The sequence below is a fragment of the Xenopus tropicalis genome, chromosome 3 (genome assembly GCF_000004195.4).
Source record: "Xenopus tropicalis strain Nigerian chromosome 3, UCB_Xtro_10.0, whole genome shotgun sequence".
Taxonomy (NCBI): Eukaryota; Metazoa; Chordata; class Amphibia; order Anura; family Pipidae; genus Xenopus; species Xenopus tropicalis.
Genome location: NC_030679.2, coordinates 48006849 through 48028171, shown reverse-complemented (window position 1 = coordinate 48028171; position 21323 = coordinate 48006849). Strand labels below are relative to the sequence as shown.

At 38.0% G+C, this 21323-nt stretch overlaps 1 protein-coding gene across 3 annotated transcripts; it reads right to left on the bottom strand.

Annotated features, from left to right (window-relative positions):
* Nucleotides 1–567: 567 nt before the first annotated feature.
* On the bottom strand, nt 568–21314 carry LOC100487104 (oocyte-specific histone RNA stem-loop-binding protein 2-like). 3 transcript variants are annotated; one of them, XM_004912881.4, is made up of 8 exons: nt 21247–21314; nt 15887–16021; nt 4969–5055; nt 4711–4824; nt 3524–3661; nt 3020–3157; nt 2299–2398; nt 568–1370 (listed from the first exon to the last, which is right to left on the bottom strand). In XM_004912881.4, the coding sequence occupies exons 1-8, from the start codon at nt 21252–21254 to the stop codon at nt 1254–1256; spliced, it is 837 nt and encodes a 278-aa protein (XP_004912938.2). In that variant the 5' UTR covers nt 21255–21314; the 3' UTR covers nt 568–1253. The 3 variants fall into 3 exon arrangements, with proteins under 3 accessions (XP_004912938.2, XP_004912937.2, XP_031754710.1); XM_004912880.4 differs by lacking the exon at nt 21247–21314 and adding an exon at nt 20651–20679; XM_031898850.1 differs by lacking the exon at nt 21247–21314 and adding an exon at nt 20651–20679 and having other exon boundaries at nt 568–1355.
* Between the last annotated feature and the right edge of the window lie 9 nt (nt 21315–21323).

Sequence of the window (21323 nt, the reverse complement as noted above, 5' to 3'; positions counted from 1 at the left end):
TTTATAGCTACGGGAGTAAATTACTCCTTCCTTTCGCTGAAGAATAGTAATAGCACACATATTTTTTGCTGCTCTGGGGTGGGGGAACAAAACTCTAAATCCCCCCGATAAATGGGATCCAACACGGTGCTTAATCTGCTCAAGACACTGCAAACAATAGTCATCTGCCATTAGAAAGGAAGAGGCTCATTTAATGTCCCTTCTTAGCTTTTGTGCTTCCATAAATTGAGGCCCACATGCTTGACATATTGTGGTGCACACAAGTGTAGAAACCAAAAGTTTTCAGTTCTGACACAAGCACGCCGTTTTTAAAAATACACACGCTTTGTTTTACCACACGAAAAGAAAAAGTTGTAAAAGCTAGCATTTTACAGAACTAGTTAAAAATGTACATAGGCAGGGGAAGTGGGGGAAAAAAAATAATTTTAGTAGCAGCCCAATAAACCAGATTTGGGGTGGGGGAGGGAGGGCCATTTGCTTTGGTACTTATTGAAAGACAGCCGAGCTGCAGAAGTTATGCAGCTTTTCATAAATGCTTATGTAAAAAATTGATGAGTACAAAAAAAGTTACAATAAAAATATTTATTTAAAAATCATATACAAATAGCCAACACATTAAACATTAAAAATTTTGACTGTGGGAGCTGTGTGACTATATGAACCAGATGTTTAGAAGTTTCTATAGTGCAACACTAAGTTTCCAACCAAACATAGAACTTTTCAAACACTCAACACAATTAGAATGAGGTATTTCTATATACCACATAACGTAAGGACAAGCGTACAACAAACAAAAGATTGGCACAACCACTTGCTTACTGCCAGACAGCAATACTAAAGCCAGTTGTTGTACAGCAAGTGCAAATAAGGCACGTTCTAGTGCTAAAAAAAAAAAAATTATGGTCAGCATTTGGAAAAAACTAACCTCCTTTAGTGCCAAAGATCATTTCACCCCTAAAGAAGAATACCGAGACAGTGCGTGAGGTCAGTCATTTATAGCATTATAAAGACACATTTATAATAGCAGTTAAGAAAGATGCACCAAGCCATTTATTTTTGTTGGTAGGAGACAAACTGTACAGTAGAGAAAGGTATGCAGACAAACTAGAAGAAGAACCCGTCTTCCAGGGTGCTCTTTTAAAGCCCTTTGCTTTCAACGCACGCAAAAAATAAATGTCGTAATTAAAGTATTGACCACATAAATCCTTGAAAGTTCAAAAAAAGATGTGACTGATTGTAGCATAATATAGGGTCTACAAGCCTATCCAATGTGGGTAGGTGTAGTTATTTGTGTGATCACGAAACGGCAGCCAATCAAAAGAATTTTGAATCTGGTCTTCACAGTAGCCCAAGTTCTGCAGGGCAGATAGCTGTGATAGGGAAAAAAAAAAAAAAAAAAAAAGTTAGCCCATGTGTCAGTCTTCAGATACATTATGAATCTTAACATCCAACTATCCTTATTCATTTACATATTAGCTTTATATGATTACTGGTATACAAACAAGCAGGGACAGCCAGGGCTTATCACACCACCACTTAGAGAGGTAACCTCCTTAAAGGAGAAGGAAAGGCTAAATCACTTGGGGGTGTGAAAATGTTAGGCACCCCCAAGTGATTTTAATCGCTTACCTTTTACCCCAGGCTGGTGCCCCTGTTAGGAGAAAACTGCACCAGCCTGGGGTACCTGTAGCGAGCACTTCCTTCCTCCGCAGCGAAATCCCTGGGCCGGCACATGCGCATTAGAGTGAAAAAACAATTTTCTTGTTAAAGTTCAGCTTTTCACTCTAATGCGCAGCATATCAACGTGGAAGGAGGAAGCGCTCACAGCTACCCCAGGCTGGTGCTGTTCTCGCTTAACAGGGGCACCAGCCCAGGGTACAAGGTAAGCGATTTAAGTCACTTGGGGGTGCCCAACATTTTGGCACCCCCAAGTGACTTAGGCTTTCCTTCTCCTTTAAAGATACAGGGCAGATAATCAACCAGTTCTAATGCAGAATGTGCTAGTTTATTCTGAGCCAAGTAATGTAAATTTGAATTGGTACCAGCCTGTTATCATTAAACTGTAAAAATACTGTATATTTTGAGTTAGTCCCTAAGCTCAGAGTATGTGTTGTGTACCAATTGGAGCTACTGGGGTCATCTTCGGAGATAGATCTTCACTGCTGTGGTAGACTTGGGCTGGTACCGAAGTCAACATAAGTGGTGTATATTTTTTTTTTTTTTTTTTTTTTTTTTTAAGACAGGGAGCACAAAGCATCACCTGAAACAAATAGGGAAAAGACTAAAGCATTTAAATACCTGCAGACCAAGCCAGTCCATGTCTAGGTTTTGCAAAGAGTCGCTTTCCTGTAGCCAAGAGTCCAGTAGCCTCTGTGTTGAATTAAATGAGCACTCCTCCCTGTATGGTAAAAAATAATAATAATTTCAATAGGCCTTGTTACAGTTACTATTCCTTAAAAGCACTGTGAGGTATCACTGCAGACCCTGAGCTGGCATTATTTTCATTACCCTTGAAAAAAATTAACAAAAACCCAGAACAAATTGACACTGCAGTTCATAGCACACTGCAGCACGCTGTGTGATCGCTTTGAACTGGTTGGCCCCACATTTGGCTAATATATACATACTATGCCTTATATTGCTGCTATATTAATCAGACTCGATTGACCAACATCAAGAAATCTCTGGGATGCCTGGATATCTTTCAGAACACAAGAACTCCAACACCAATCGATAACCGATACAAATGACTCTCCCCGACTTCTACCTGGATGCCCCTTTTCTCCCGCTGGATTTAAAGGAGCACCTGTCACTATATACACTATCCATTTCCATCATAACCAACCCCCCCCCCCTTTTTTTTCCCCTTTCATTTATACCAAGATGTATCGTAACCCATGTCACCAATATTGTTACCAATTAATATGTAAAAAATTGATAGAGATTATATAATGTGTGGAGAGCGAGAGAGCAGATAGATATAGAATCTAAACTTGTTAGAGACATGCAAGATACTTACTTTAATGAGTTTTGTGAAGGGGGATCCCAAGCATGCAGAGCACGTCTCCAAAGTTTTATCTGCATGTCCCAGGAGCGGCGACTGTATTTCTTATATTTGTTTGGGGTACGGGGGTGAACTCCTGGCTTCCTTTCAGACCTATTAAGAAAAATGCAAACCAAGAGCGCTTATTTACTAACAAAAAGGAGTACAAAGCCAGATGTCCACATTAAATGCTACCTGCTGATTGCCATTTTTGTAGAACTAGGAACAAGTGCAAAATTGTTGCAGCTTATTACCATGATTACCATCATTTAACAAAATAACTGCTGTACCTTTGTTTGAATGGATTTAGGTTTTAATGCATCTCCACTTTACACACACACACTTTGTAAATGTAGTTTGTATGATGAGGTGTACCTGTCCTAAAAAGTCTTCAGCTATGGAAAAACTGGAACATACCAAGGGAAAGAAGCCCCCCTTTTCCCTCATACGCACACATAACAGATCTATATAAATGCTCACTTGGGCACCTGTTGCAGGTAACACTGATATCCAATTGTGTTCTTCCCATAGTCTATTTGTTTCTGTCGTCTCTGCAGAGTGGCTTCATCCGTCTCATATCTGGCAGTATCATGAGATATGGTCATACTTCTTGAGAAGCTTAAGAAAAAAAAAAAAAATGAATACCACAAGAAAAATTTACATGCAAGTGCTTATTTTCTTAGCAAAGATTTTTTGCAATATTCGTGTAGGAAGAAGGAACCCAAGTTGCTACAAGTACTGTGTGAACAGTATAAGTTACTGCATTTGAGCAGATCTGCACAATACTAATTAAATTGTAATATTCTCAGTATTAAAAAAAGTAAGGCACCTATTTGTACAAAATTTTCAACACTTACACTGGGAACATAAAAAGGTAGCTTCACTGATTAATAAAGGCTGCATTCCTAACTTATCAGAAAAATGCCATCCCATATTATCTGGCTCCAGGAAAAATTTAGCAGCCTGAGAAGCAGAATAGCTCCAAAGGTGCTTTGTTCTTGCTTCAGTAGGATGATGACCTGAGCCAGGCAGACTCTCTACAGGCCACAAGTCAAATGTATCTTAAAATCTATTTGAAACTTAATCATTCCTGGATCTGGCTGAAACACTAGCCATAGCCAGGCTATGATATACCCCTTGCGTCAGCATGTCTAGTAAGGGTTGTTCTTCCTATAGAGGCTCAGTACTGTTCTATTGATAAGCAATGAGTTAATGAAAGTTAAAAATCCTTATTTGTTTAAAAATGCAGATTTCATGTGTTTGCAGATCTGAACCATAAAGCATGCTCTTACTTCCAGAACAATATTTTGTAAGGCTAACTCCTACGTCACCCTGTCTAGAGCTAATGCACTATATTGACAAGCTCACTACTGCAGTCTCTGAATAGCTAGAAGTTTAAAAAGCAAAACATCTACATTAAAAATATCTATTACATCCTGTTTGGCGGTGGTAATGTTGCAGGTAAACAGCTTATTTTAATGGCAGGAGACAAGCCTGTAGATGGGCAGCTATTATGTCTAGGTTCATTAGGAATCTAACATTTATGCTGTCCAGTCAAGTATCTAGCACATATTTATATGATTTTTCAAGCTTGCATGCTAGGAAACCAATGTGCCACTCAGGATCATCCATCTTAAGTATTCTGTATTTTAAAATTATATGCAAACCTGAAGTCTGAGTGGTCCAATTCCAGAAGGTCGAGTTCTGTATCAACACCAACACTAACTGTATTTGCACCACACATTCTCTCAGTACAGGAGATAGATTCAGGAAGCTCAGACCTGCAGAATATAAGTGTCCTACCGTAATGAACGATTGAATGAATTGAACGTACTGCAAATTTGTTGCCCCAAAGAGTTTAGCGCACATATATATATATATATATATATATATTTTTTTTTTTTTTTACTGCATATTTAACATACCTCGATTCATTCACACCCAAGTTCAGATGGCACTCTTCCTTTGACAACAAGCCAGGGGCACTAAGGAAACGGGATCTGGAAGGAACACTAAATTAAAAAAAAAAGTGTTATATTAGTATATGTACAATTTACATATGTATATGTCACACATATTTCTCTAACATAATACAGAATTGAGAAATATGTAGCTGTTGCAATTAAAGGAGAAGCAAAGGCTAATAAAGAGTTAATCTCAAGCTACAGGCATAGCTTCAGTTGTCTCAATAGTGCCCTTAAGTCACCCCATATTTCTCCTGTTCAGATGATCAGAAGCCAAACAGGAAGAAAAAACGCTGAGCTGTGTAAAGTTCCCATAATGCCTCACTCCTGCATAGACACCCAGACCAAGTGAACATGCTCAGTTAGGACTATAGGACACATTCATGAAAATGCGAGTTTGAATCCCAAATGGGATAAATTTGGATTGGATACGATTATTTCTTAAGATCTCAAATATCATGAATATGCTTACGAAAAAAATCTTATTAGTCACGATATCGTATTGGCGATCCGAAAGTCACGAATTTTTCATATCCAAACGATCGTAAAATGCAGGAAAACCTTTCCGACTTTGATCCATCTGTGCATGATTTTGGAAGCCTCCCATAGGAATCAATGGCACTGTGCAGCTCCAACCTGGCCCAAGGAAAGTCACGATAACAAAGCTTGAATAAATCCAAAACTTTTGTACTCGGCGCAACAATACGATTTTGTTGCAAAGTACGAAAAAGTCGCCGAAAATACGCCGAACGAATGCTTGGAGCGTTCGTGGATTAGTAAATCTCCCCCTATGAGTCAGCTTCCTGCCGATTGGGTATGATCCACATTCCTAAGGGGGGAGTGAGTTCTTAGCAATCTTGGGGGGGGGGGGGGGGACCAGCAGGAGAGAGCTGCATGTCTCTGGCGCAGGAATTACAGACACAAATTTTTTTTTCGGAGAAGTCAGTGCAGCATTTCTGTGAGTGCTTATGGCTGTATTTACATAGACCTTTCTGATAAAGCTTACTTAGTTTTTACCTTGCTTTCTTCTTTAAGGTGAATGATCGCAATGGACAAAGAAATTAAACAGTTTAACCAGATTAGACTTGGTATAAACTAGAGGCGATGTTCACATTTACAATAAAATGTTTAGTATGATATATATTAACGTTACCATGTGGCTTGCCAATTTTCAAATTTTTTTTACATTTAAAAATTAGTCTGCCTTTTAAATGTTTATTTTAAACCTGCAACCAACAATTAGGGAGAAAAAAATGGTTTTATTTTCCTTTTAAGGGTGCTGGAAACAAACAAGTTTAAACTGGCGGGACATGCAAACTCAAATTTGCAATTCTCAATGAAGTTCAAAATAAAGGCACCTTTTAGCTTTGAAATATTGTGAATTGCTTTTATAAATCCACACCCACCCCACCTCCAATAAAAAAAAAAAAAAAAAAAAACACACCACACACACACACGTATCTCAAGCAGATGAAACACTTTAATTTCTGCATTGCTTTGTTCTAGGGACAGCAAACACATTTATGTTAAGGGTTGTGGAGTAGTCACGCGGTTACTGAAATGACTTACTTTAAAAAGAGAAAGAAAAGGTAAAAACTTCATCAGACAGGTCTATGTAAATACAGCCATAAGCACTCACAGAAATGCTGCACTGACTTCTCTGAAAAATGTTGGTGTGTCCAATTCCTGTGCCAGAGACATGCAGCTTTCTGCTCTCTCCTGCTCCCCCCTCCCTCAAGAATGCCAAGAACTCCCTCCCCCCCTTTAGGAATATGGATCTGACCCGATCAGCAGGAAGCTGACTCTTAGGGGCGATTCATTAAAACACGAGTTCGAGGGGGCGTGGCCAGGACACTGATTAGGTTGGACGTGCGAGTGGAGCTCCGCTTCCTGAACCATTACAAAAACCGGCTATAAAAGGGAAAGAACCTGTGAATCCTGTGCGGTTTTCTTCAACTTCCCCTAGAGATGCCTGCGAAAGGGAATAAGAATCCCTCTCAAACCAGTCTGACCCCTTTTTTGGAGTTAACTACGCAGGAGAGCAACACCGAATCGGAGGACACGGAAACAGCAAATCAAGCTCCAGTAACCGTGAGTGTAATGAAAAAACTACTGACTTAAAAAGCTCATTAAATGCAGACATAAATGAAGCCATGCATCTTTTACGCACAAATGTGCAAAATATTGGCCAAAGCGTGAACAGCTTCGAATAAGCTGTAGATGATATACATAACACTCAAAACCAATATACCGATTGCTTGGATTCATTTAATAAGCAATTATTAGCTATGAAAGATAAAGTGGCTGACATTGAGGACCGCACGAGACGAAATAATGTATGCATTAGAGCAGGGATCCCCAACCTTTTTTTTACCTGTGAGCAACATTTCAATGAAAAAAGGGTGGGGAGCAACACAAGCACAAAATCTTTCCAAGTAGGTGACCAATAAGGACTTAGATTGGTCAATTAGTAGCCCAATGTGGACTGGCAGACTACTAGAGGTACTGTTTAGCAGTACAGATGGCCTTTATGCCTCCGAAACATGCCTCCAAATAAGAAATTCAAAAATGGGCACCAACTTTGAGGCCACTGGGAGCAACATCAAAGTGGTTGGGGAGCAACATGTTGCTCAGGAGCCACTGGTTGGGGATCACTGCATTAGAGGTATCTCGGAACAAACAGGGAGGATTTACCCTCATATTTTCACACTCTACTCTCTACAATTATGCCCCATCTTACTTCTACTGAATTAAGGATTGACCGAATCCACAGGATTCCAAAACCAAAAAATCTCCCTATGGATACCCCAAGGGACACGATCGCTAAAATCAATTTTACACTACTAAAGGAACTTTTACTTAACCATTTCAGAGCAAAAGCACAATTGCCATCTCAATACCAAAATTTACACATACAGTGGTGTGAAAAACTATTTGCCCCCTTCCTGATTTCTTATTCTTTTGCATGTTTGTCACACAAAATGTTTCTGATCATCAAACACATTTAACTATGTCAAAGATAACACAAGTAAACACAAAATGCAGTTTTTAAAGGAGGGTTATTATTTAGGGAGGAAAAAAAAATCCAAACCTACATGGCCCTGTGTGAAAAAGTAATTGCCCCCTGAACCTAATAACTGGTTGGGCCACTCTTAGCAGCAATAACTGCAATCAAGCATTTGCGATAATTTGCAATGAGTCTTTTACAGCGCTCTGGAGGAATTTTGGTCCACTCATCTTTGCAGAATTGTTGTAATTCAGCTTTATTTGAGGGTTTTCAAGAATGAACTGCCTTTTTAAGTTCATGCCACAACATCTCAATAGGATTCAGGTCAGGACTTTGACTAGGCCACTCCAAAGTCTTCATTTTGTTTTTCTTCAGCCATTCAGAGGTGGATTTGCTGGTTTGTTTTGGGTGATTGTCCTGCTGCAGCACCCAAGATCGCTTCAGCTTGAGTTGACGAACAGATGGCCGGACATTCTCCTTCAGGATTTTTTGGTAGACTGTAGAATTCATGGTTCCATCTATCACAGCAAGCCTTCCAGGTCCTGAAGCAGCAAAACAACCCCAGACCATCACACTACCACCACCATATTTTACTGTTGGTATGATGTTCTTTTTCTGAAATGCTGTGTTACTTTTACGCCAGATGTAACGGGACACGCACCTTCCAAAAAGTTCAACTTTTGTCTCGTCGGTCCACAAGGTATTTTCCCAAAAGTCTTGGCAATCATTGAGATGTTTTTTAGCAAAATTGAGACGAGCCTTAATGTTCTTTTTGCGCCTTGGAAACCTGCCATGCAGGCTGTTTTTGCCCAGTCTCTTTCTTATGGTGGAGTCGTGAACACTGACCTTAATTGTGGCAAGTGAGGCCTGCAGTTCTTTAGATGTTGTCCTGGGGTCTTTTGTGGCCTCTCGGATGAGTTGTCTCTGCGCTCTTGGGGTAATTTTGGTCGGCCGGCCACTCCTGGGAAGGTTCACCACTGTTCCATGTTTTTGCCATTTGTGGATAATGGCTCTCACTGTGGTTCGCTGGAGTCCCAAAGCTTTAGAAATGGCTTTATAACCTTTACCAGACTGATAGATCTCAATTACTTTTGTTCTCATTTGTTCCTCAATTTCTTTGGATCTTGGAATGATGTCTAGCTTTTGAGGTGGTTTTGGTCTACTTCTCTGTGTCAGGTAGCTCCTATTTAAGTGATTTCTTGATTGAAACAGGTGTGGCAGTAATCAGGCCTGGGGGTGACTACAGAAATTGAACTCAGGTGTGATAAACCACAGTTAAGTTATTTTTTAACAATCACTTTTTCACACAGGGCCATGTAGATTTGGAGTTTTTTTTCTCCCTTAATAACGTAAACCTTCATTTAAAAACTGCATTTTGTGTTCAATTATGTTATCTTTGACTAATAGTTAAATGTTTCTGCTCATCAAAAACCGTTAAGTGTGACAAACATGCAAAAGAATAAGAAATCAGGAAGGGGGCAAATAGTTTTTCATACCACTGCATATGCCAACTTATCGGCCCATATTTTGGCCCGCAGGAAAGAATTTTTGATGGCCACAAACATATTACGGAACCAGGGCATATTTTACAAATGGGGATTCCCTGTGAAACTTATTATTCTCAGAAATGGAACCCAATAAGCATTCTCAACTCCCAAGGAAGCTATGGCCTCTCTATCAGATTGGGGCTTAACGGATTTACAAATGGATACTTCTACACCGAAAATACCCAAAAAAAGGCTGTTTGACTGGTCAACAGTATCCCCCCGCAAAGATAAACAAAGACCAGTTCCTACTTGATGAAACTACTTAGTTTCTATTATGCACCGTGTATATTTATTGGGTAAATTTGTCCCACTAAATGAAAATGTGAACAGTGTTAACTTACTGATATGGTTCAGACAGTACCTTCTGTTTTATATATTATATACCTTTTTTTATTATATACCTATTATATATCTTTTTGGTTCCTAACCCTCCCTATCCGCTTTGCAATTTTTAATTTTTTTCTATTTGGATATGTTATGGTTAGGTCTTACTTGGTTTATCCCCCCCACCTCTGGCTGGATTGTGCAGCTACCATACCAGCCCGATTTGGCTGTAGAGATCGCCCAAGCAAGCCCCCAGTGCTGCAACTGGGCAGTTACCTACTTAGTGTGTACTGCAAGGTTTCTCTCTTCTCCTTTCCTCTATTTTTCTTTGAGAGGTTTGTTTTTAGTACCAGGATATAGAAATACTTCTGCTTCTCCCTTATATTGAATCTCTTAGCCTACCTTGATATATAGTTACATAGGGTTGAAAAAAGACCAGTGTCCATCAAGTTCAACCCATCCAAGTAAACCCAGCACACTTAACCCACACCTACCAATCTATACACTCACATACATACACTATATATACAACCACTAGTACTAACTGTAGATATTAGTATCACAATAGCCTTGGATATTCTGATTGATCAAGAACTCATCCAGGCCCCTCTTAAAGGCATTAACAGAATCTGCCATTACCACATCACTAGGAAGGGCATTCCATAACCTCACTGCCCTCACCGTGAAAAACCACCTACGCTGCTTCAAATGGAAGCTCCTTTCCTCTAATCTAAAGGGGTGACCTCTGGTGCGCTGATTGTTTTTATGGGAAAAAAGAACATCCCCCAACTGCCTATAATCCCCTCTAATGTACTTGTACAGAGTGATATGCAACTACACATAGTATCAGTAAATGTTAAAGAGCTTAATAGTCCACAGAAAAGGAAAACTGTACTTAATAGGGCAAGAGACTCTAAAACCGACATCCTTTGTCTCCAAGAAACTCACTTTAAAGCCCATTCACATACTATGCTTAAATCTTCTCTTTACTCAGAAGTCTTTTATGCCAACGCTCCTGTTAAAAAAAAAAAAAAAAAGGTGTCGCTATTTTGATAAAAAAAAAAAAAAAAATCCACCCCAATATCAGTTAAGGAAACATATCAAGACCCACATGGTAGAATCTTATTGCTAAACCTTGAACTGTATTCACATAAATATTCCATTCTCAATGTACAGTATATGCACCAAAGCCCTGAAAGTACTCCCAGATTCTCTTTTGGACCAAAGACAAGTTATAGTTTTAGGAGATTTTTAACATAGCGCCAGACCCTTTCCTAGATAAATTTCCAATTCCCAAAGGTCAAGCACTACATACCCCCCTGAATCCGGCTAAAGGCTTAAAGCAACTAATCAAAAAACATGGTTTATATGATACATGGAGAGCTGGTCATCCTGCTGAAAAAGATTTCTTATTTTTCTCATGTACATTTATCCCATTCACGAATTGATTTGATTTTTTTAGATCCTTTTCACTTACAATCCATGGATAAAGTTTACATAGGCATTGCCACCTGGACAGATCATGCCCCTGTAGGCCTACGCCTCAACTTATCTGCTGCTCCTTCTCCAAACATCTTATGGAAACTAAACAACTCAATTTTATCCAACCCAAAAAATATAGACTAATTAAACTCAGAGGATTTCAAATCCTTTAACCCCTCATCAGACTATAACCCTGGATTTATTATAGTGTACCTATAAAGCTTTCATAAGAGGCCATATTATATCCTTGACTTCCGAACAAAAAAAAAATTTGATCTCCACACCCATTTACTAAAGAACGATCCCAACTGAAGAAAAAAAATCTACAGAGGCCAATTCCCAAAAGGTGACAATGCTAAAACGAAAAATAAATGACATAAATGCTGAAAAACTTGCATACCAATTATTGATATGAAAGCAAAAATATTACTCAGATGATAATAAATGTAGAAGGCTGCTGACCAACAAACTTAGAAAAGCAAGAGCAAAAACAAGAATAGAATTTATGAAAACTACAGATGGTAAATTACTAACTAACCCAAAGCAAATTGCACAAGAATTTGCCAATTACTACTCTACTCTTTAGAATCTTAGTAATGATCTACATACCCCCCAACCGACACAAACAAACATTGACTCCCTATCTTTAACAACATTATCAGCAGATGAAGTTTTACAAGCAATTAAAATCCTAAAAAGCAATAAAGCCCCCGGTCCCGATGGGTTTACTAATAACTTTTATAAAAAAATAGTACCCAATATTTCTCCACTGTTAACGCAACTATTTAAATAGTTTAGTTGCCAACCCTTCTCCCCCTTTGGAATTATTCCAAGCCACTATAACCACGATACCAAAACCAGGAAAAGACCCTAATCTAGTAACCAACTATAGGCCAATCTCCCTACTAAATTCGGACATAAAAATGTACGCAAAAGTACTAGCTACAAGATTAAATCCTTTATTAAAAGACATTTATAGTAAATGAACAGGTAGGTTTCGTTCCAACTAGGCAAGCCCCGGACAATACTAGAAAAATAATTAACATTGCCCTCCATGCTAACTCTAATAGAATACCTTGCCTGATCCTATCTCTAGACGCTGAAAAAGCATTCAGAGTAGCCTGGCCCTTTATTAAAGCAGTTTTACTTAAGTTTGGTTTTCCTGACTTTTTCCTAAATAGTACTTTAGCCTTGTATACCAAACCCTCTGCTAAAATACATACAAACTGCTTTAGTTCAGCCCCATTTTTCCTAACCAACGGCACCAGGCAAGGTTGTCCACTCTCCCCGTTGATATTTGCTCTTATTATGGAACCCCTAGCGGAAACCATACGTAAATTTCCAACGATTCAAGGATATACAATTGGCTCTCATGTTTGTGTAACTTCACTATTTGCTGATGATGTAATCATTAGTCACAGACCCCACTAAATCTCTACCAGCCTTATTTCAAATACTTAAAGCAATTCTCCCTAGTCTCCTATTATAAAATCAACACCACTAAAACAGAAGCACTCCCGATATGGATTCCAAACCACATTCTTACAGATTTGAAGTCTTCATATAAGTTTGAATGGCAGCAGTCTTCCATAAAATATTTGGGCATCCATGTAAGTTTTTCTGTAAAAAACCTGTTTAAAGAAAACTTACTCCTATGCTCTCAATTTCAAAAACTCACCCAGGATTGGATGTATAGATATTTCATGGCTTGGTCGTCTAGCAGCAATTAAATGTAACCCGTTACCAAAAATGTTATACTTATTCAGAACCATACCAATCAATATTCCCGCTAAATTTTTCATCTCACTACAAGGATTATTATCCAAATTTATTTGGCAAAAACAGAAACCTAGAGTAGCATATAACTCCATGGCGAAATCAAAAAAATAAAGGAGGCTTGGCACTCCCCAATCTCAGGCCTGTCATCTCAACTTTTTGCAATGATTTTTTGATACGGACAATCCTCCCCAATGGGTACTTCAAGAACTCCGTTATACTGTACCTACCACAGATATTCCAATCACCTCTAAAATTTGGATTCCCCCTCAACTACGAACTGGACAAAAAAAAAAAAAATATTTACCAGCGACAGCCACAATTAAAATCTGGGACTCAATACATAATGATAATCTGAAGAACTGTCTCTACTCTCATTTTCCTATAATTGGGTTCCAAAAAGTAGTAGATAATCTGAATTTAACCGCATGGACACAAACAAACATCACAGTTTTTTCAGACCTGTTTCAAAAATTTATATTCCAGCCTTTCACCTATTTAAGAAATAAATGCAAAGTGCCAAACTCAACCTTTTTCTATCTACAATTATCCAGCTACTTAAGAACCAACTCATTACAGAAACTAAAATCCTTAACAGATCAAAAACGGCTTTCTACCTTACTACAACAACCTTCAAAAATATCGCAGTATTAAGCTCTGGTTTTGGACATAAACATACAAGAAACAAATTCTTATATGAAAAAATGGGAATCTGAAATCACTACTACAATTGACACTATAGACTGGAATAAAGCCTTTTCTATACTTTTCCCCCATCAATCAGCTCAATTCATCTCCTTGAATCCAGTGTGAAACTAATGTACAGATGGTATATGACCCCTGCAAAAATCTATAGAATCTTCCCAGCCACTTCAACAAATGTTGGAGAAACTGCAACCAAAATGGAACCTTCATTCAGATATGGTGGGATTGTCCTAAGATATCTCAATATGACCTCTCTTAATGGAGTTCTCAAATTAATATTTCAATATCTCCTAGACTTGCCCTGCTAAATCTTGACTTAGACCACATTCCTTGGAATAAAAAACGTCTTATAATACATGTACTAGCGGTATCCAGTTTAATGATAACAAGAAACTGGAAATCGACATCGACCCCCTCACTAAAAGACGCAATACTCTTACTCAACAGTACCATGGAATATTTCAATGCCAGAAATAACCATCTTTTGCACAAGTACCATTCAAAATGGGACTCATGGAACAATAGCAAATATGCCGAGGAAAACCCTACCAGAAATTTTATACGACTACTTTCGATTATAATGTTTAGGATGCAATTAATAGACAAAGTTAATTAATAATTAAGATATGGATGGTTCTTTAAGGTATTCTTTACCGATACCTATTCTTTCCAGACAGCATTTTCTTTATATCCTCCTTTTGTTCTACTGTCCCCTCTTCTTTTTTTTCTACTTTATCTGTTATTTACAAGTGGATAGTTATAAAATTGGTGAATCTACAATTAACATTAAACTACCCGCACAAGAAATGATGTAATGTCTTACTTTATTTTCCTGTTTATTTTATCTATTTTAATTTCTTTATACACATTGTATAATTTAAAAATACTGTAACATTGTTGCTGTAAACTTTATTCAATAAAACAAAAAAAAAAAACACGTTAAAAATAAAACACGACCTGAATGGGAAAAATTCGGATTGGATACAAAATGGGATCACAAATATCACGAAAATGCTTACGAAAAAATCGTATTAGTCACAATAATATTGTATTGGCGATCCGAAAGTCACAAAATTTTCGTACCGAACGATTGGAAACAGCGGCAGAACCTTTCCAAATTTTTCAAGCAAACGTTCGATAAAGTCGCGCAAGCGCAAAAAAAGATTGGCGAAAATACACTATGAGCATTCGTATCTTAATAAATCTCCCCCATAGTCTTACAAACTGAGCATGTTCACTTGGTCTGGATGTCTGTGCAGGAGTGAGGCATTATGGGAACTTTCTTTACACAGCTCAGCGTTTTTTCTTCCTGTTTGGCTTCTGATCATCGAACACGTGAAATATGGGGAGACTTAAGGGCACTATTGAGATAACTGAAGGTATACCCGCAGCTTAAAATTATACTCTTTATTAGCCTTTCCTTCTCCTTTAATATATGCTGAAAGATCTTTACAGTGCATCAGACCTGCAATTTTATTGGTGCAAGGGGAGGGTAAAAGTGGGGCCCACATTTTACATTATTTTGTTTGGTTAAGCTAGTACATGGGTAGTAATTGGGGTAATCTTACCTGTACTGCACCAAAGTTTACCTGCATGTACTGATTTTATGAACAGACAGAACTTGGTACTTTTACACTAGAAGTTATTAAGGGGTGACTGTAGCATCAGCTTTATATAAACCACTATCCTAGGCTAGAACATCATTGCCTGCACCTTTTACCGACATACAGTATGAACCAATGGTGGGGTGGTAGAAGGCCCCCACCTCCTGTATCAAAGTCCAGATCAATTAAAAATCGGCAATTTTTAAAAAGAAAAAAGTGTGGGGCGCCAAAGTTGCCATCTTAGGCAAGGTTGGTGTATTAACATACAGAAATATTATAACCCAAGTGGTCCTGACCGGTCCCAAGCACTGTTTAGCGAGTTGTCACCAGCGTGGATATTGTCATGGAAGCAACCTTAGTTATGCAGTTAAGTTACTTATGGCAAAAAAAAAAAAAATATATATAATAATTTTACTTTTCATCACTTTAGTTACCCAAATAAGTCTTCCATGGCAGTGCTGCTATTTATAAGCATCCAGGGCTCAGGGAGCAGGGTCTGTGGCATGCCATAGAGGGATGCTTGGGGATGGATCACAGGTGGCACACATACTTCTAGTTGAGGCACAAGCCTACAAAGAAAAAAATTTGTATAAAAGTAATAGGGCTATTGGAACAGTAACTCCAAAAGTGTATTAAAGTATTTAAACTATAAATGTAATGTTACCCTGCACAGGTAAAGTTGTGTATTTGCTAAAGTAACGGTACTATAGCTTATATAAATAAGCTGCTGTGTAGCCATGGGGGCAGCCATTCAACCTGGAAAAAAGGAGAAAAGGCACAGGTTACATAGCAGATAACAGATAAGCTCTGTAGAATATAATGGGGCTTTATCTGTTATCTGCTGTGTGCCTGTGCCTTTTCTGCTTTGAATGGCTGCCCCCATGGCTACACAGCAGCTTTGTTTATATAAACTATAGTAGTCTCTGAGGCAAACACACCAGCTGTACCAGCACAGGGCAACAGTACATAATATCGTAATTATTTTTATACACTTTCATTTTTTGGTGTTACTGTTCCTTTAAGACCATACCTACATTAATGGTGATAAAACCCAAATGGTAGATACTGTAGGGATATCACCCATCATTTTTATGTGAAAAGTTCATGTCATATTAAGACATATACAAGGCAAAGTACATACAGTAGTAACAATTCTGGCACTGCTCCTTCAATGTGGCTGCTTTCAGTCTGTTGTACATGCCATAACTCAGTGTCAAGGCTTAGGAGTCATCTAAATTCTAATACAGCAGTAATCTGAGAGCACTTGTTGCCCACCCATAGTTTCCTAGACAGCATGCAGGCTATTTTGATTTGTTAATGCAGGGACTAAAAAAAATAACCAATACTGATACCATTTAAAAGCTTACACAAAAGGTAGGCAGTCACAGCAGCCAGTTGGACAGCACTGGTATAAGGATTTAGGTTGGTTGGTTGCAGTACTTCAACATCTCTAAGGTTAAACTATGGGTGGGCCTAAGCCTTGAAACAGAGTTATGGGATGTACAACAAATCAAGACAAGATGTTTTTAAAAGGAAAGAAAGCCATCCGTTTGCAGAGCCATATCAAAGTAGCAGGACCTTCCAAAAAAAAAAAAAAGAAAAAAAAACGCATTTCCAAAACACGCTAATGTAACAAATACCAGCAGATAAGAATTTTTAGTAAGGGCACCACAGATGTAAGTGCTAATGCACATTACTGGTCTTTACTTCACCCCATGCCCCACTCTGCAAGTGAACAAGAACAGCCTGTGCATAAGCACCAATTCATAAAGCTACAGTATTACTAAAGATTGTAATCTTGGGCAGAAACGAAGAATCTGCATAAGAACAGACCTTTCAAATATTCTTGTTTATCATTTAAAATAAAATTAGCAATAAAGGTCCCACTTTATTAAACACTTTAGTCTTTACAAACTTCTTTGCCGACTCCTTTTCACCTTGTAACAAGTTTACAAATTTTATCTGAAAGTAAGTTTACAACAATGGTTCCTAAAAAAAAACAAACACAACTGGTGTAAATTTTTTTGTCCAAGTTAGTCAGATTTTGGTATATAAAAAAAAAAATGATTTGATACAATTTAGGTTGGGTAGGAAGCTTTGATGTTTTCATCAACACACCGAATCACTTGAGGGCAAAGAATTGTGGAAATTGAAGTTGGCTTGCCGACACTTGTAACAAAGCAAAGTAAAACAGACAAAAGCAGTGATAGATAAGGGGAAACTTAAACAGATTTTTGCATAATGGAAGAAAATTTCAATTCCAAGATACAAGCCAATGAAAGTGTATATAAAAGTTGTGTGTGAATGTAATTGCAGTTGAAAGCGGCATCTGTCTGTCCCTTTCTCTTCTGGAGTCTGACTGAACAAGGTAGCAGAAGCCAGCTCTTTATGTCTGTTAATTAGCTGGCGTTTACTACATGCTTTGACTCCTAAAACATTATTTCAGAGAATACCAACAGCCAGATAGGACAGGCACTTTAACAGCAATTGCCATGCTACTTATTATATACATACACATTATATAACATTTACACTTAGGCAAATGGGAGACTCTGGCTTTTCATTTCTCTGATGGTACACACACACTATAGATAATAGATGGAGGGCACACACCAAAAAAAAAAAAAAAAAAAAAAAAAAATTATATATATATTATATATATATATATATATATATATATATATATTGCCTGGGTGTTGAATAATCAAGTGTATGGTACAAGAAACAGAAGGACTTGGCACTCACAGAATTTTGTAAAATAGTAAAAAGTTATTTAATCTGGCACATTACAGAATTTGTTTTTTTTTTTTTAAGTGAGTGCCAAGTCCTTCTGTTTCTTGTATATATCTCCAAAATAGAAGAAGATTACCCATCTGTTGCCACCCGCTCTTTAAATGGTTAAGGAGTAAAATGGCAAAATGAGATAATAGCCACTATCAGGTAAACAAGTCAAATTATAGATGTACATCTATAATAGCAAATTGTGTCTTGTCTACCCACAAATAGATGTAAAGTTACTTATATACTAATATAGACATTTATACAGTGTTTAATAGGAAAGGAGAATGAAGGGGTACCATTTACATAAATTGATGTAAGCATGACTCGAGTGCCTGATTGGGGTTCTTTAACCCCTTTTTGGTTCATTATCACAAGAGTAGGGCTAATGCCACATGTAGAGTATTTTTGGCAAGCTGAAAAACGCTTGCCAGGAATACACCCCTACACTTAAAAGTCTACCTACCTGTGCAAAGTGAAACTTTCTGGCTGTACACATAATCCATCTCTTAAAGCATGGAAAATAATTAAAGCACTGTATTATAGGCTTGGTCATCACATAAGCGAGACGATTAATTTGTGCAACCAATGGCTAGACTGAGCAGATTTAAAAGGGAATAGTCTATCTTTAGCAACTTTTCACTTGGTCTTGATTTTTATAGTTTTAGAATTATTCACCTTCATTTTTCTCTTCCAAGATCTCCAAGTGAGCTCTGTGAGGCTACAATTTTGTTACTTTTTATTACATCTATCCAGACCTTGTATTCTTTTTTTTTTTTTTTTTCAGTCTCTCACTCAAACCATTGGCTGGTTGCTAAAAAAGTTGGACCCTAGCAACCAGAAAGCTGCTGAAATTCCAAACTGGAGTACTGCTGAACAAAACGTTAAATCATTTAAGAACCACAAAGAACATTTCAGGTTTGTCTTAGAAAATCACTGCATCATACTAAAAGTTTATTTAAACATGAACTACCACTAAGTGAAAAGGAAAAAAAATCTTTTACCCTTCTAGACATCAGGTTAACATTTGGGATCAGCATACCAAATGGATAGTGCCACGGTGTTATATATATATATATATACACAGGAAAGGGATCAGGCAAGCAGAATGACCGATCGATGCCTATATGGATACCTTTGTACAAATTACATATGTTTACATTGTAAGCATGGTACCTACGGTGACCCACTTAAAAGTGAAAATAGTAAATAAAATTAAGGTGTATAGCTCATTTTAACCAAATTCTACATTAGAAAAAGCTGGCTTAAATGATTTGGGTCCTCTGAAAAGGCCAAAATAGTGGCCATAAACAAATTTGGCGAAGTTACCGAGTGAGCGGATCTTTTCCCTATATGCCCACCTATGAGCGGGCAATATCGGGTCAATTCAACCTCTAGGCAGGCATAGGTGCCATCAGATCGGGGAATGCAACAGTGAGCCGATGCAATGCCTAAACCAACAGAAAAAACAAACCTGCCCAATTGAGATCTGGCTAATTTCAGGCCATATGTTGGTTGGGAAGGCCTGTGCCCATACATGGAGCATACAAGTTGTTGAATCGGTCTAAAGAACAGATATCGGCAGCTGAAGTCAGCCAGTGTATGGCCACCTTACTCGCAGCAATCTGTCTCTCTTCATGTAGGAATCATTTAGATTTTGATGGTTAGGTCAAATGTGTGTTCCCTTTGTCTAAAGTTAGACAGTGTACTACAGTGGTCTTTCACAATAACTGACCCTGACACAAAGTTGCATGTAGAGAGAGGTCAATTTCTGACATGGAGACAGTGAACTTGATTTCAGTAACTGTACAGGAAGTGTCTAATTTCTATGAGATTAAACACTTCAATAAATGTTCCCCTTTAAATATGCAGCTTATTTTGGGCCAAGTCAAGAACATCTAGCAGTCTAAGGCTCAACTGAACCCTAGAAACAAGCTGGTGATTTGCTTAGACAGGTAAGAGATTGCAAAAACAGTAGTAAAACTATGTAGGCATATTTTCGCCACTGACATTAGCTTTAATGTAAAATTTTCTTCCTTTTGGTTTAGAACAAAAAAAAGTTTGCTGTGATAATCAGCTCAAATGTAGCATAATAAATGGTACACAAATCATCCATGCAGTGAATTTATATAAAGTGCGATTTTAAACAGTGACAATGCAACCTGCGCAGCAAAGATATACATATACAAAAAGTTTTAGAGAAAATGGTTACAATTCCAGGTTAAGCTTTACTGCCCCTATTCCTGAAGGCCATCAAGCTTTTTACAGGTCCTCCCTCCCTAGATAATGCACAAATGTATCCCAGAAGTATTCCAGTTTCTTAATACATGCCACATTATTAATCCTTTCTGATGCGTATTATATTCTTGCTAGAGAACCATTATAAAACGTACAGCATACAACAGGGCAGAATTACTAACCAGTCATGCAGCATGAAGATTTTATATGGAACCTGTATTAAGACAGCAACAAGATTTTAAGCACAAAATTGAAGTTATGTGTAAACACTGAGTAAGTTTGCACCTGGGCAGTAACCCATGGTCAATCAGATGATTGCTTTTAGTGTTTAACCTAAAGCTGGCTAATTACTGCTTGGCTGCTATGGGTTAATGACCAGGTGCAAATTTGCCAAGTGTTTACAAATGAGCCCCATAGATCCAAACAGAATTAGAGAGAACTCAAGATGTTTCCATGTAAAACACTGAAATAACCTGACAGCATTTTCCACATTTGAAGTGAATGTATTATTACAAAACCAGATACATTTTTTTTTTTTAATACCAAAAGCAGACTTCTAATAACTGCCAGGAGCTACCAAATACAAAACGATTACACGTCAAATCCACACTACTCTAAAGCCCTTCAACCAGCCAGGCAAAACAGAGCATTAAGCCAGTGGGTGAGCATAACCACTCCAGCATAGGAAAGCTACAGAATTTCCAAAGAACGGAGGAGAAAAAGCAACACAAGCTCATCGTAGAACACCAACTTCAAACAGCACGCTTCCCTCTATTACCGCTGCATGGCTCAGACAACAGCTGACTAAAGCTACTCAGCCATTGCTCTTTAAACACCCCGCCACAGCAAAGTGGG

Coding starts and splice junctions, on each gene's coding strand:
- LOC100487104 (XM_004912880.4), bottom strand. Junction 4,825..4,968: donor TTGGGTGTGAATGAATCGAG/GTATGTTAAATA, acceptor TATATTCTGCAG/GTCTGAGCTTCCTGAATCTA. Junction 3,158..3,523: donor TACCTGCAACAGGTGCCCAA/GTGAGCATTTAT, acceptor TTTTCTTAATAG/GTCTGAAAGGAAGCCAGGAG.